The sequence below is a fragment of the Rhipicephalus sanguineus genome, chromosome 4 (genome assembly GCF_013339695.2).
Source record: "Rhipicephalus sanguineus isolate Rsan-2018 chromosome 4, BIME_Rsan_1.4, whole genome shotgun sequence".
Taxonomy (NCBI): Eukaryota; Metazoa; Arthropoda; class Arachnida; order Ixodida; family Ixodidae; genus Rhipicephalus; species Rhipicephalus sanguineus.
The window spans coordinates 143,359,089-143,371,202 of NC_051179.1; the positions used below are offsets into that span (position 1 = coordinate 143,359,089).

The 12,114-nt window shown below is 44.1% G+C and overlaps 1 protein-coding gene across 2 annotated transcripts; it reads right to left on the reverse strand.

Annotated features, from left to right (window-relative positions):
- Window positions 1–375: 375 nt before the first annotated feature.
- Window positions 376–6,183, reverse strand: LOC119390777 (uncharacterized). Of its 2 annotated transcripts, XM_049414924.1 has the most exons (5): window positions 6,082–6,183; window positions 2,871–3,161; window positions 2,570–2,630; window positions 2,340–2,505; window positions 376–548 (listed from the first exon to the last, which is right to left on the reverse strand). In XM_049414924.1, the coding sequence occupies exons 2-5, from the start codon at window positions 2,928–2,930 to the stop codon at window positions 431–433; spliced, it is 405 nt and encodes a 134-aa protein (XP_049270881.1). In that variant the 5' UTR covers window positions 2,931–3,161; window positions 6,082–6,183; the 3' UTR covers window positions 376–430. The 2 variants fall into 2 exon arrangements, with proteins under 2 accessions (XP_049270881.1, XP_049270880.1); XM_049414923.1 differs by lacking the exon at window positions 6,082–6,183 and having other exon boundaries at window positions 2,871–3,738.
- Between the last annotated feature and the right edge of the window lie 5,931 nt (window positions 6,184–12,114).

Below are 12,114 nucleotides of genomic sequence, written 5' to 3' on the forward strand. Positions count from 1 at the left end.
GAGGTGTTGCCTCCAGCACTCTAGTAAATAACGCAATAAAAACAGGCACGTTTCAGTGGATTCTCCTTTCATGATAAAAGAAACGAATCTTTATTTAAGCACAGGAAATGCTGCATGTAAACAGCTTCAAAATAATGAAAACTGCGTACATGTTGTCACCGTAGATTCAAACTGGTTGGGAAAATGTGTAGATATACCGTATTTACTCGAATCTAGGCCGTACCTGATTATAAGCCGATCCGCGAAATTCGCAAGGCCAGAAAAAAAACTTAATCATTGTACTCGAATCTAAGCCAACCCGCCCCCCCCCCCCCCCACACACACACGCTTTCGCACATCGTTTTTTTCGGAAAAAAAAACAAAACATCTGCTTAGATTCGAGTACATACGGTATATTCATAATGACACTGCAAATTTTTCGTTGTAACACTTAGCATTCATAGTCTCGCAGAGCTTTGATTAAGTTGGTCATTTGTGGTGTGAGGCGGCGCTGATTCCTTGACTTCTCGACCTTGCTCCCTCTGTCAGGGTTGACTGCTGCGGCTGCCCTAAAAACGAATAATGATATTTTTAGGTGCACCAAGCTGTTGCATGACTATGCTGAACATAATGGACCTCACTGAGAACAACATTGATTATTTTGGTAGAGCGCTCAAGAAACCCTCGCATTGCCACTTTAAGGTGTGTGGAATCAGGTAAAAAAATAACCTCATGATCCAGATGGAGATTCATTTCTATAAAATTTCATTATGGTTCATACAATGTCATTTATTGCAGTGTAAGGACTTTAAAGGAAATAATGCTCCTCACAGAGCAAGGTTCACGTGCTTTTAAACACTCACCCAAATACAATAAAAGCTCATTAATTCGCATTTCACGGGTCCGAAAAAAACGTCTGAGTTAACCGAATTCCCAATTATCGAGAGTATCAAGAAAAAAAATAAACACATTTTTCTTGATGAATGCGCAAATCCAGTACCTGTTTTGCACAAGAGTAAAAGCCACAATTTCTGTCATTAGGTTGATCGTCCACAATGAGACCGCGGACCAAGACCCCGTGTATTAAGCCGAAACGTCTTCTCAACCCATCCCTTATTACGTAACTCCGCGAGCAACACCACCCCGCCCAGGTGGTGATCATTTTGTCGCCGAAATTTGGTCGGCAACTGATCGTTTGTCAGTCGGAATGTAACAAGCCAGTTTTATGTGGACTTGCGGAGTGCCGCTGAAGGTCCTCACCTTCAACAGCTTCCACCATGTATGAGCTTTGTGACATTGTGCGCGCATAGCCCAAAGTCGAAACAAAGCTACCATGCTATTAAACAAAACAAAGGTGTTAATAAATAATGCATGCGCTTGCTGGGACCAGAGAACACCGCCGAACTATCCGATTTTTTAAGTGCACACGCATGATTGTATGGTAGGCACTATGGATTTCACAATTTAGATTTGCTAAAAATTACACTGAAACCATTGTAGCGCGATAGACACGGACAGAGTGGATGATGGGACACCACAGGCACAATTTTCACCACGGAATTTACGGCATTGCCCCAGACAATCAGGAAAAGAACATACTCATCCTGAAGCGCATGCGTGCACATGTTCTCCATTGCAAACAATAAGAGATATGAGAAAGTCGTGTGTAGCTATAGATGCCAAATAAACTTGTAGACGTGTTGCTGATGCAATCTGTGCCCATTTTGCTTACAGGGAATTCTCGCTTTATTGCACCAATCCTCGTCGGTCCTTTGTTTATTGTGTCTCTCTTTCTGCGTTGTGCTCACAATTATGGTATACCAACTATCCCGGACACACACCTTTCTCCGGATGCAGAACTGCATAAAAAAGTGCTAGCTCTTATTTAATATAATGAAAATTGTCGTGTTACTTGGTGCCCCTTCGAAATCCTCATTAAACAGTGATTAAAAATACTTCACACGTCAACCGTTCCATATACTAACGTTATTACTTAGAATCTTTCATGACCGCTCAGGATTCCCGTAGACAGTTTTACACTTAAGCTGAACATTTCCATCCGGCCTTGACCGCTGGATTAGAGGACCTCACCACCACTCATTACTGGACTTCATACACGAAGCAAATTTGTATGTGTATTTCTGAATGAATAATTATTATGCCTATGGGCAGACTTTCGAAAAAAAAAATTAGTTATACCCTCCATCAGAACCCTCAATGACTTAGCCAAATGGGAGTGTAGTATCAGAGACTGGAAATTCCCCAGTACTTGTCTACTTTCGTACTATCTAATGTGGCTTTATCTAAGTTAGTTGCATGAATCTTGTTGAAAAAGTCAGAAAAATCATATTAGGCTTTACCTTTGTGTGAACTCCAGGTTTAGGCTGACCTCCTTGCGGAATTCATTAGTAAAGGCGAAGTGTGTAAAGAACATCAACTTGAATGCCTGGCACTGTGTGGTGGATTCAATCACAGCATGGGTATCAATACAGATGGTAAATACCCCGGCAGTCAGAAAGTTCTCTCCTGGAACAAAATATTTCCTGTTTAGAAATATTCAGCAATATATTGCAAATATCCATAACAGTACCTTTGGCAATGATGAAAGGGGAGCACGGCACGTCTCCGACATTATCTTCACTTGTACTTGCCTGCAATAATAAAAGTTATGAAGTTAATTATGCGATAAGTAGTCATTAAAACTCCTGTACCCTGGAGTTCAAACAAGCATACGAAGACAATTAAAAAGTTAGACAATATTGTTATTGAACTACAGACATTGTAGATGTGATATAAAATAAAAATAAATAAATAAATTCTCTCAATAAGAGAAGGTAAATTAAAGCAGCGAACAATTTGAGGAGTAGGCCACTGCCAAATTATTCTCTTACCTTCTGGTAGCTCGAGATGCAGCACCACCTCAGGGCACTATGACACCTTAGGGCTTCCATGACGCAAAAACATATAAATCCTTTTGGAATCTTCGTTTTCTCGTCAGTCCTATTTTCGTCCTTGGTATCTCGTAGCACTAGCTCAGAGAAGGAACTCTAGGAACACTTTTCTGTGCTGTTCCATTGGGCACTTCATGCAGAATATATTCATGCTTTTGTGCAGTACGGCATACTTCATGAAATGTGGCACAGTCGTCTTGGTGGTGCCAAAGAGACTGCAGACATACATCGCTGAAATAAATAAAAAACTGCAATTACCGAAAGAAATAGAAAAGTCTTTATAACGGTAAGCACTTCTGTAAAGCTCTAAAGAGAAAGGAAAGGAGGCTAATGCCTGACTGTAACAGACATTTTTGCCAATTCAGAGAGAATGAATCATTAACATTAAATGCTATACCTAATTGAAACATATTCCTAATGCTTTCAAAAAGCCTTTAAAGGCATGCGCATTAGCACGGACGTGAGGCTGCGCATGCAGACGAATAACACCAGAGCACGTGGGCGCGCTCAGTGAACCTCCATTGCAGAAAGTGTTTACGTAAGGAATCAACAATGCATGCGCAATGACGTTCGCAATGACGGTTGCTTCGCGTCGACTATTTCATTATTTGGGCTAGCGAGCCACCTAGTTGCGATTTCTGTCACACTTTTTTCGTTACCAGGAATTCATTTATAAATGGCACGTGGTGGGGAAATTTGTCCAATGATCTGTATCAATCTGGGAAAACTTGCCACCTTAGATGGAGCAAACTGTCCTTCGTTTTATGAAAAGCAGAGGGTCAATTGGTTTATATTTTTACTGAAAAACTCCTTCGAGTTGGGCTAAGCCATTGGGCCAGAAGACGAGTTGCACTGCCTGCAGGGCCGTAGCGAGAAGTTCTTTTCGGGGCGAGGTTCAACCGCTCTTTATGTAGTATGTTCGTGCGTGCATATTTACACATGCTCAATCTAACAAATGGGGGGGGGGGGGGTTGAACCCCCACCCTGGTACGCCAATTCCTGCCTATTACGTGCTGTAAACTATACATAGCATGAAATTTGCTTCTCCACAAAAGAGCAACACAATATATATGTTCAAAATCTATAGAATATTGTGAATGTTTACAAATCGCAGAACATTTCTAATGAGCAATTCGCTTCATTCAAGGAGTGATGCGCTTAAAGAAGTAGATGTTATTTTTTCAGTGGTAATGTTAGCGTAATTACAGTTTGTTTCGCATGACGTCATTTGGCAGGAAACAACACCGTCAAATAAACAAAGCCCATCTGTCGCGGTAGCATGGCTCGCAAAACACACAGACCATTCCGTCATATGCCAGTCGTCTGAGCAGTTCGGGAGCCGCTGTTATCTGCCAAGCTTCTCTTTCTATGGCCTACATGTCGATAGGGCGGAGGTATAGAACGGTTGTCCTTCTGAAGCTGTCGACCAAAACGTGCACATGTTTTTTTTTTTTTTTTTCGAACGCCCTAAACCTCACGCGCGACAGAACGTGCGCCTCAAAGAGCTAAAATTTTGCGTTCAGCGGCGAACACATCTCGTACACCCATCTCGAACACACTTGGTTGCGTCATTCAAAATTTGTGTCGGTACTTTTGTTCGACGATGGAAGTCTAATAACTACTGCCGCGAAGCACTGGTGAACAAAACGGGCGAGAGCCAACGAAAGATTCATTCGCCCTTCAATACGCCACTAAAAACAAAGTCCGCCTCTCCGAAAACCGGGATTCTTTAAAGGTAGTCACGATCGATGTCCAAAATAAGCCTTCACGCACGGCTAGAACAGCGGCGTCGGCGTTGGTGCTCACTGAGAGATCACATGTGACATGTGCCACGATTCACCGCCTGTACTACGAGCGCACTTAAGCCCACTTTCCAGAGGTGTTCACGGCTTCACGCCGTTGTGTGTAAACCACGGATAACAACCGCGTACAGGGGCGTAGCCAGAAATTTTTTTCAGGGGGGGTTCAACCATACTTTATGTATTTTTGTGCGTGCGTTTGTATGTGTGCGTGCCTATATACGCAAGCAAAACTGAAAAATTTCGGGGGGGGGGGGTTGAACCCCCCCAACCCCCCCTTGGCTACGCCCCTGACCGTGTATCTAACATGAGCTTCAGCAGGGAACACGCCAATCCGAAACGCGCCGAGTTTCTCCTACCGAGGAGAAGACGTGCTGCACCGCAACGCAGGCGAAATGCGATGACGCACGGTAGCGCGTGTACACGTCAAGCCCGTGCCCCATTGGCTAGTCAATCGAGGTATCAGTTTACCGAGTGGATGTGCCCCACACGTCCATTCGATAAACTAAGTTTACCTAGTTTATCTATCTTCCGCCAGGAACTTAAAGCTTCGTAAGGAAGGTCATCGAATGATACTACGCCAAGAAGCTATGCGTTCGCACATTCCCGCCAGCAATGTTCAAGATACACAGCATTATGCAACCAAGCAGAACTTATCATGGTATGACCACCACAAAACACTAAACGCCGTACACCAAGCCACAACATCATTGCTCAGGGCCATGTTCACTATGCAGGAGAAAGGTACCTATTACACGTAGATAAACACACAAAAATAGGAAACGTTTGCACTTTCATAAAAAAAGAAAGTATTATATGCTCTGTAACGTCGCTCGTTTAGCTGAGTTGAGTTATATGCACTTCATTAGTTTTTAGAGGAAGTCGGTCCAAGCATCAAGAAAAAAATAGGTGCAGAAACACAGAATACACAGGTTTGATGTAATAAGAAGCAAAGCGGGTAAGGTGAACAAATACCTCTCATTATTCTGTACAGCGAAACCTCGTTAATGGCTGCCCGCAGAGAACGCACATGAAGTGCGCTGCGAACGCTGTAGTATGCGCTCTGCAACCGTCCAAGTACAAATTCACATACCTTGACGTACGCTGCCGCTAACAGCAAAGAAATAATTGGGGTACAACAGCAGGCGTTCCCTCAAGCACCCACTTACAAGGCATCTTCAGTATTTCTACCAAAGCATGGAAGGAATTCCGGCTCTCGCACAACGTTGTGGTCGCGCGCGCTGCCGACGCAAAGCAGAATTAGAAACTACGCGAGAGCGAATTTCGAAAGCGGGCAGTCATATCAACGAGTTCTTGTTGTAAGGAACTCTAGTTAGAAGCAAACCACTCACCTTTCAATGACAGATGCACAAAAAGCAGGAGCAGGACGGTGCCGTAGCCGCGCTTTACACTGCAGCCATGCGTAGCCGCGCTTCGACGTGAGCGGTAGCCATGTTGTAATGTAGGGGCCCGCGAGGCATGAACGTAGAACCGCAGAAAAGGCTCTGAATATTAATAAATCAAAATAGCATTGTGGGAATAACCAGAAAAACATGAAATGTTATTTAATGGACATTTGTAATCTTTGAACTATTTAAAACTGTGTAGGTTCAATTTTGAGTCGTTTGTTTTGCTGAAGGTCACGAATAAAAGAAAATTTCAGTTTCTCTTTTTAACAGATTTCCTTCATGGCACATTCACAGAAAGTTTCTTTCGCGGTACAGAAATTTCATGTATTTTATCTGTAAATTTACAACTATTTTTTACAGTGTAGAGGCCGCGGTGAGTCGTTTCCTGACACTGGCCGGAGCCGCTCCCTTGTTTGCGCCCCGTGGAACATTGCAGGGCTGTAATGTCTGGCGTGACGATGTCGAGGTGTGAAGTCAGGTGTGAAGAGCTGAAATGGAAGCAGCGTGAGAAACCGGGAAGCAGATTGTAGTTATTGTATATTTATTATGTGGGTGTGAGTTGGGATATAAGTAAAGTAATCGTTTACTTTGCAAGAATTCTTCTGTTACTGAGGTAATAATTGGTTACGCTGAATAGTTACAATTCGAAGAAAACGATTATAATAGTAATCTTACTTTCGTCCTGAACATGCACATCCCTCCGCCATTTTCACACTTTCTGCCACATTCAAAAGATTGTATTCGTACTGCGTAGTTACCTGTGCCTGTAACCACTCTGTTTCATTGAGTTGCTCTTGACTTTTCTTCCCTGCCATCGTTGCAGACGATTCGTGATAGTTTGTTTCTATGAACTGAAGGGAAAAAAAAGTTCAGCTTTGACTCCCGATGCTTATAGAAAGTGGACAAAAAGAAATCAGGGGCAATTACAATGGGTACACCAGCTAGGCGCTTGCACCGAAGCACCCCCCCCCCCCCATAGAGACTCTACAAGGAGAGCCATCCTCGCGCCATCTGTTTTTACCTGGTACAAACGACACAGTTTCAGTTCACGCATTTCCCGACATGTGGCGAAAGCGTAGCTGTCCTGTGCGATGGTTACAACTTGAAATCATATCGAATAGCGACTTTTACAGCGAATACGGCCAGGCGAAATCAAAATTCTTGCGTCTCATGTAGGCAAGAACTCCCAGGGCGTATGTGCCACACAACTTGGCCAACCACCATTACTCACATCTCGTCCATTTAAATAGGAAGACGCGAACAGACGGGAGGCAAGCGCAAATTACTTAGGATTTCTGGACAAATAATTCTGGCAACCAATAATTGAGAACGTTTCAGCTTCGCTGGTTCACCGTCTTGACGGAGTGCTTAGGTGGTCATTTTTATTTTTAACGCTGCAAAAGTACAATGCACAGTTTTTTGGCATGTTATTTATTTCGGTGTCATTGCGCACGAGGGCGGTAATCACCGCTATGCATAGTGCACGAAAGGGACACCGTCATTGCAACTTATTGTCGGCACGGTGCACGTGATGCGCTAGCTCCACATATCGGGGAACAGTCAGTGTTATTCAGTTTTCTCTTCCCTTCCGCACGCCGTCTAGGATTCGAGCAGCGCTTTATACGCCCATTGTCCATCTGTGCGTGCAGTATGACTGCGAGGGAATAGAATAAAGTGAATACCAAAATCTTGCTAAACATTGAGAACATGATGAACGTCAAACGGATGCGCTAAGTCGTTCAGATTGTGCAAATTCAAGTGTTGCGACATTTCAGTCACAAGGCTTAGGTGTAACTACAGGTAACTCCAGGCAACTTAAATAAATAAATAATAATAAAGACGGAGAGGAATAACAAAATTTTGCAGCAGAGACAAGCCAATCTGAGTGCCTTCGGCAACGACAGACGCACAAGCATGTCAGAAGCCATGTCAGTAACAAACCACACAAATGCGATGCTCCACCGGCGCATTACATGTCGCCTGCGTTGCCGTGGCTGCACTCAATAAATGCGTGGAACAGCATCTCAAGGCTGGTCCGAGTCCGAGCACACCCAGAAACAGCGCCATGTGCGTTGCTTTGAAGTTACTAAGGTTGGCCGGCGTTCCCCGACATCTATATTATCTAGAAAAGGTCATGCACATTAAGGTCCTACTGACAAGTTTGGTGGAGCCAAAGTTCGGAACGTCCTTAAACAGCTGAGGGATGCGATATGCGACGTGCTTTCTATCCTGCGTTCGAGTTTCGTCAATTACAGGGCGCGGGTTACGATACACACGAGTTGCCCCGCCCCCTCCCAGCCCTTCCTCCTGGACCGCATATCTTAAGTCCTATATAGCGATGGTATTTTGTTCTGGACAGCAGTGCAGATCTGTAACTTGGAAGCTTGAATAAACAGGCTTTCAAATTGTGCTTCAAACAGCGACCGATTGATTTTGGGGACCTCACGCAATGCACAACGCTTAGTCCAACAAATAGAAACACTTGGTATGTTTCATGGCCAGAACATTGTGCAAAACGGCAGCAAGCAGTTCCTGCAAGGCAAGATGTATTTACAGCTGCTATATCTCAAACTGGGCGATAGCGAAGTGCGCAGCGGTTGCGTTTACTCGTTAAGCGATGCATCGATGGACCAGACTGCAATTCACGGCAAGTGATAAACCTAACCTTGTCTTTGTTCACGCACGTGTTAGTGCTCATGCCTAGGCACACCAGCTTCAGACACGTGTTTAGACTGGAGGGGGAAAGAAGTGGGGCACATCAGAGCGATCACTGTTGCTACTATGTAATGCACACTTCGTAGCCTTTCTAAGATATACTTAGTGGTCATGGAAAACATTCGCCCTTCCTACCGATCTACATTAGGGAGTTTACAGATTTGGGCATTGCCAAGTATTCGTATTTCGCACTGAACTTCAACCAAGTCGTGAAGTGATTGGACTTGTGGAGGACACGACTACGATTCCTTCTGCCTATGACATAAAAAAAAATTGAAGTAGGTCTCATGGCAACATTACCGAGTTTTTTTGATGGTGCCAAACAAGGAAGTTAATATTGAATCCAATGAAAACAAAGTACGGACTGCGTTTTATTCGGAAAATGAGAACATGCATAATATTCTTCTAATATGTGCGAACATTTTCCTGTTGTGCCTGCTGATCCACATGTATTTCGTGTTGTCACGTTAGATGGAAGTCTATGGCATTAAGATATTATATTTGGGTTATGAAAAAGGCTGGTGTACCGTGTGAATTTAGCTCTCATTATGCCACTGGCGTAATGGCGTCATGTTCCGGGCGGGAGTAGTCAAGAAGGTTCAACCCCCCTGGCCCCTCAAAAAATTCTATTTTGCCAGTTTAATATACACGCACACATGCAAAAACACGCGCGAGCATACATCAAGAATCCCAAATAGCACAAGATTTGCTATAACCTACAGTGTGGCATTGCCAGTAAGTTGTAGGAAGGCGCAGCCGTCTGTAGGTTTTTCTTTCAATCTCTGAAGATCGTTTTTTTTTGGTATCAAATGTTTGTCGTCTTCTCTACACAAGCTCCCTCTTCACTGGTACACATGCGCTTAATGCGTTCGTACGCATTACCATTTTCAATTTTTTTTCTTTCACATACAGTACTGTGCGTTTTTGTATAGACAATAATATCACAGTAACTTATTATATGTGCTCAAAAGCCTTATGCTCCATGGATTCAATAAGTAGAAGTCCTAGTGTATTATTTATACTATGGGAGCATATTCTAAATAACATGTCTGTCTGTCTGTCTGTCTGTCTGTCTGTCTGTCTGTCTGTCTGTCTGTCTGTCTATCTATCTATCTATCTATCTATCTATCTATCTATCTATCTATCTATCTATCTATCTATCTATCTATCTATCTATCTATCTATCTATCTATCTATCTATCTATCTATCTATCTATCTATCTATCTATCTATCTATCTATCTATCTATCTATCTATCTATCTATCTATTGAAGGTACAGCAAGGAACATGTAAAAATGCTTTTACAAAAGAAGTGTGTTAAAAGGAAGTTGCTGTCGACAAAAATGGGACTCGACGGCGGCTTGCAAGTGAACAGAGCCGACATTAAGGACAATTTTTGAAGGAATATTCCATCATCTAAACATATTTAGAACCACATAATAAGGTTTCACATTTGCCAGAGATGTCATATCCCATAAAAAGCGGTAGTTTTTGTAATATATTATATTCTGCATTCGAGATAGATACAGGACTGGTGTTACCTCGCTCGTCAAAGACATCACGTCTTCTTATTAAAGCGCGTCTTCATAGTACACCTTTTAGAGGCCCTCGCAAAGAAATATTACGCCAGCCCTTGCATACTCAGCAGGAAAGAAGCTTTCAAGGGTGTTCACGCCTGAGGATTGCACATTGCAACATTTATCACCATCCCGCTACACGACTCGCCACTGCACCGTTCCTATCACTCGACTCAAAAAGGCGACAGGAAGAGAACCTTCACAGAATGTGATCGCGGAAAGTATAAAGTGAGTCATGACGAACGGTGGATTCGGCATGTCGCCCAGTGACGGCCAAGCTGCGAAGTATCATCTTCAAACTTTTAAGTCATGATAGGAAAACCGTTGGAGACAGTGATGAATACTTTCATTTAAAAAAAATGTACACAGTAATAGAATCAAGAGGCATTGTCTCGAACTTGCCAGCACCCGGGACCAAATTGGGTATTGGAAAGCTGCGTACCCTGACCTGCTCACGAAGCTGCGCTTAGCTTGATGCTTTCTTCCGTATCGGAGTAGTCCACTGTGATTGGCAGCGATAAGGAGAGCTACCCAATTTTGGAGGAGCACCATTCTTCTAGCACGATTCAGTGTTGAGGGCTGAGCGACTGCCTCAAACATCCATGTGGTGCTTGTAATCGAAGATTGAGAGTGAGGTTTGGTACGAATGTTAGAAAGGCGTGACGCTTGGTCCTCGTGCATCCACGCTCTGTTTCGTACTGTTCCTCTACAATCCTTCCTTCGCTCCTTCGACGAAGGATGGAAGGCGCGCATCAACATGGGCATTCTTGATCGCAAGGAATGCTCGTCAACAGGTCAACTCGGGCCACAATGCCGCCGACAGTAATCAGCTGTCTCCCACCATCAATCCTCGCATCGCGATGAGCAATTTTTTTTTTTTTTTGCTTTGTGATGCCATGCGACACCGTCATGATGCTGGTGATGGAGGAGGGGTTTATCTGTCTTAAATGCTGTCTACAAGAAGAACTATTGCGGTAGCGTCGCGGTCACGAACTATTGCGGTAAAGTCGCGGTCACGTTATCCGCAATCACCCCCCCCCCTCCCCCGTGTCCCTCGCGGATTTCTCCCTCGTGGATTCTTCCCTTACAGGTACGTCCATGCGCACCGACAAAAGACGTTGCGGGGCGACGCCGTTTATAGCGCAGCCTTTGGCCCTTGGCGCCACCTCGCGGGTGATTGTGAACAACCCTCTGCCACCCTGAAGCTCCTCATAGATATGTCTACCACCAACGGTAAATTGTGTATATGAATAGCGCAGAGTTAGCGTAACCGAGGATGTCTGCGTTGGTGGCCGAGTGGTTTAACGCGTCACACCGCGGAGCGAGGGGTCACTGGTTGAAAGCCCAGTTGCGCGACTGAGAAAATATTTCTTCAAGATCATTTTTAATGGGAGAAATTCTAGACGCCTAAAACACCGCAACAAGAACGAAGAATCGAACGTGGGCGATAGGCCCAGCGCGAACGTGGGCCTATCGCCCACGTTCGCGCAAACAGCTGTTACGTTTTGATGCGGCCCATTCTAAACTTGTTAAAAGGGCCATTGCGACCATGTGTCTCGAGGCAGCGCTGGTGAAATCTTGTCCTCACAGTATGCAGGATAGTTACATGAATCATGTTAGGCGGCTGCATTATACTGGCTAACTCATTCGTTGTATTCGTTGCCGAAACCCTCCTTCACAAGT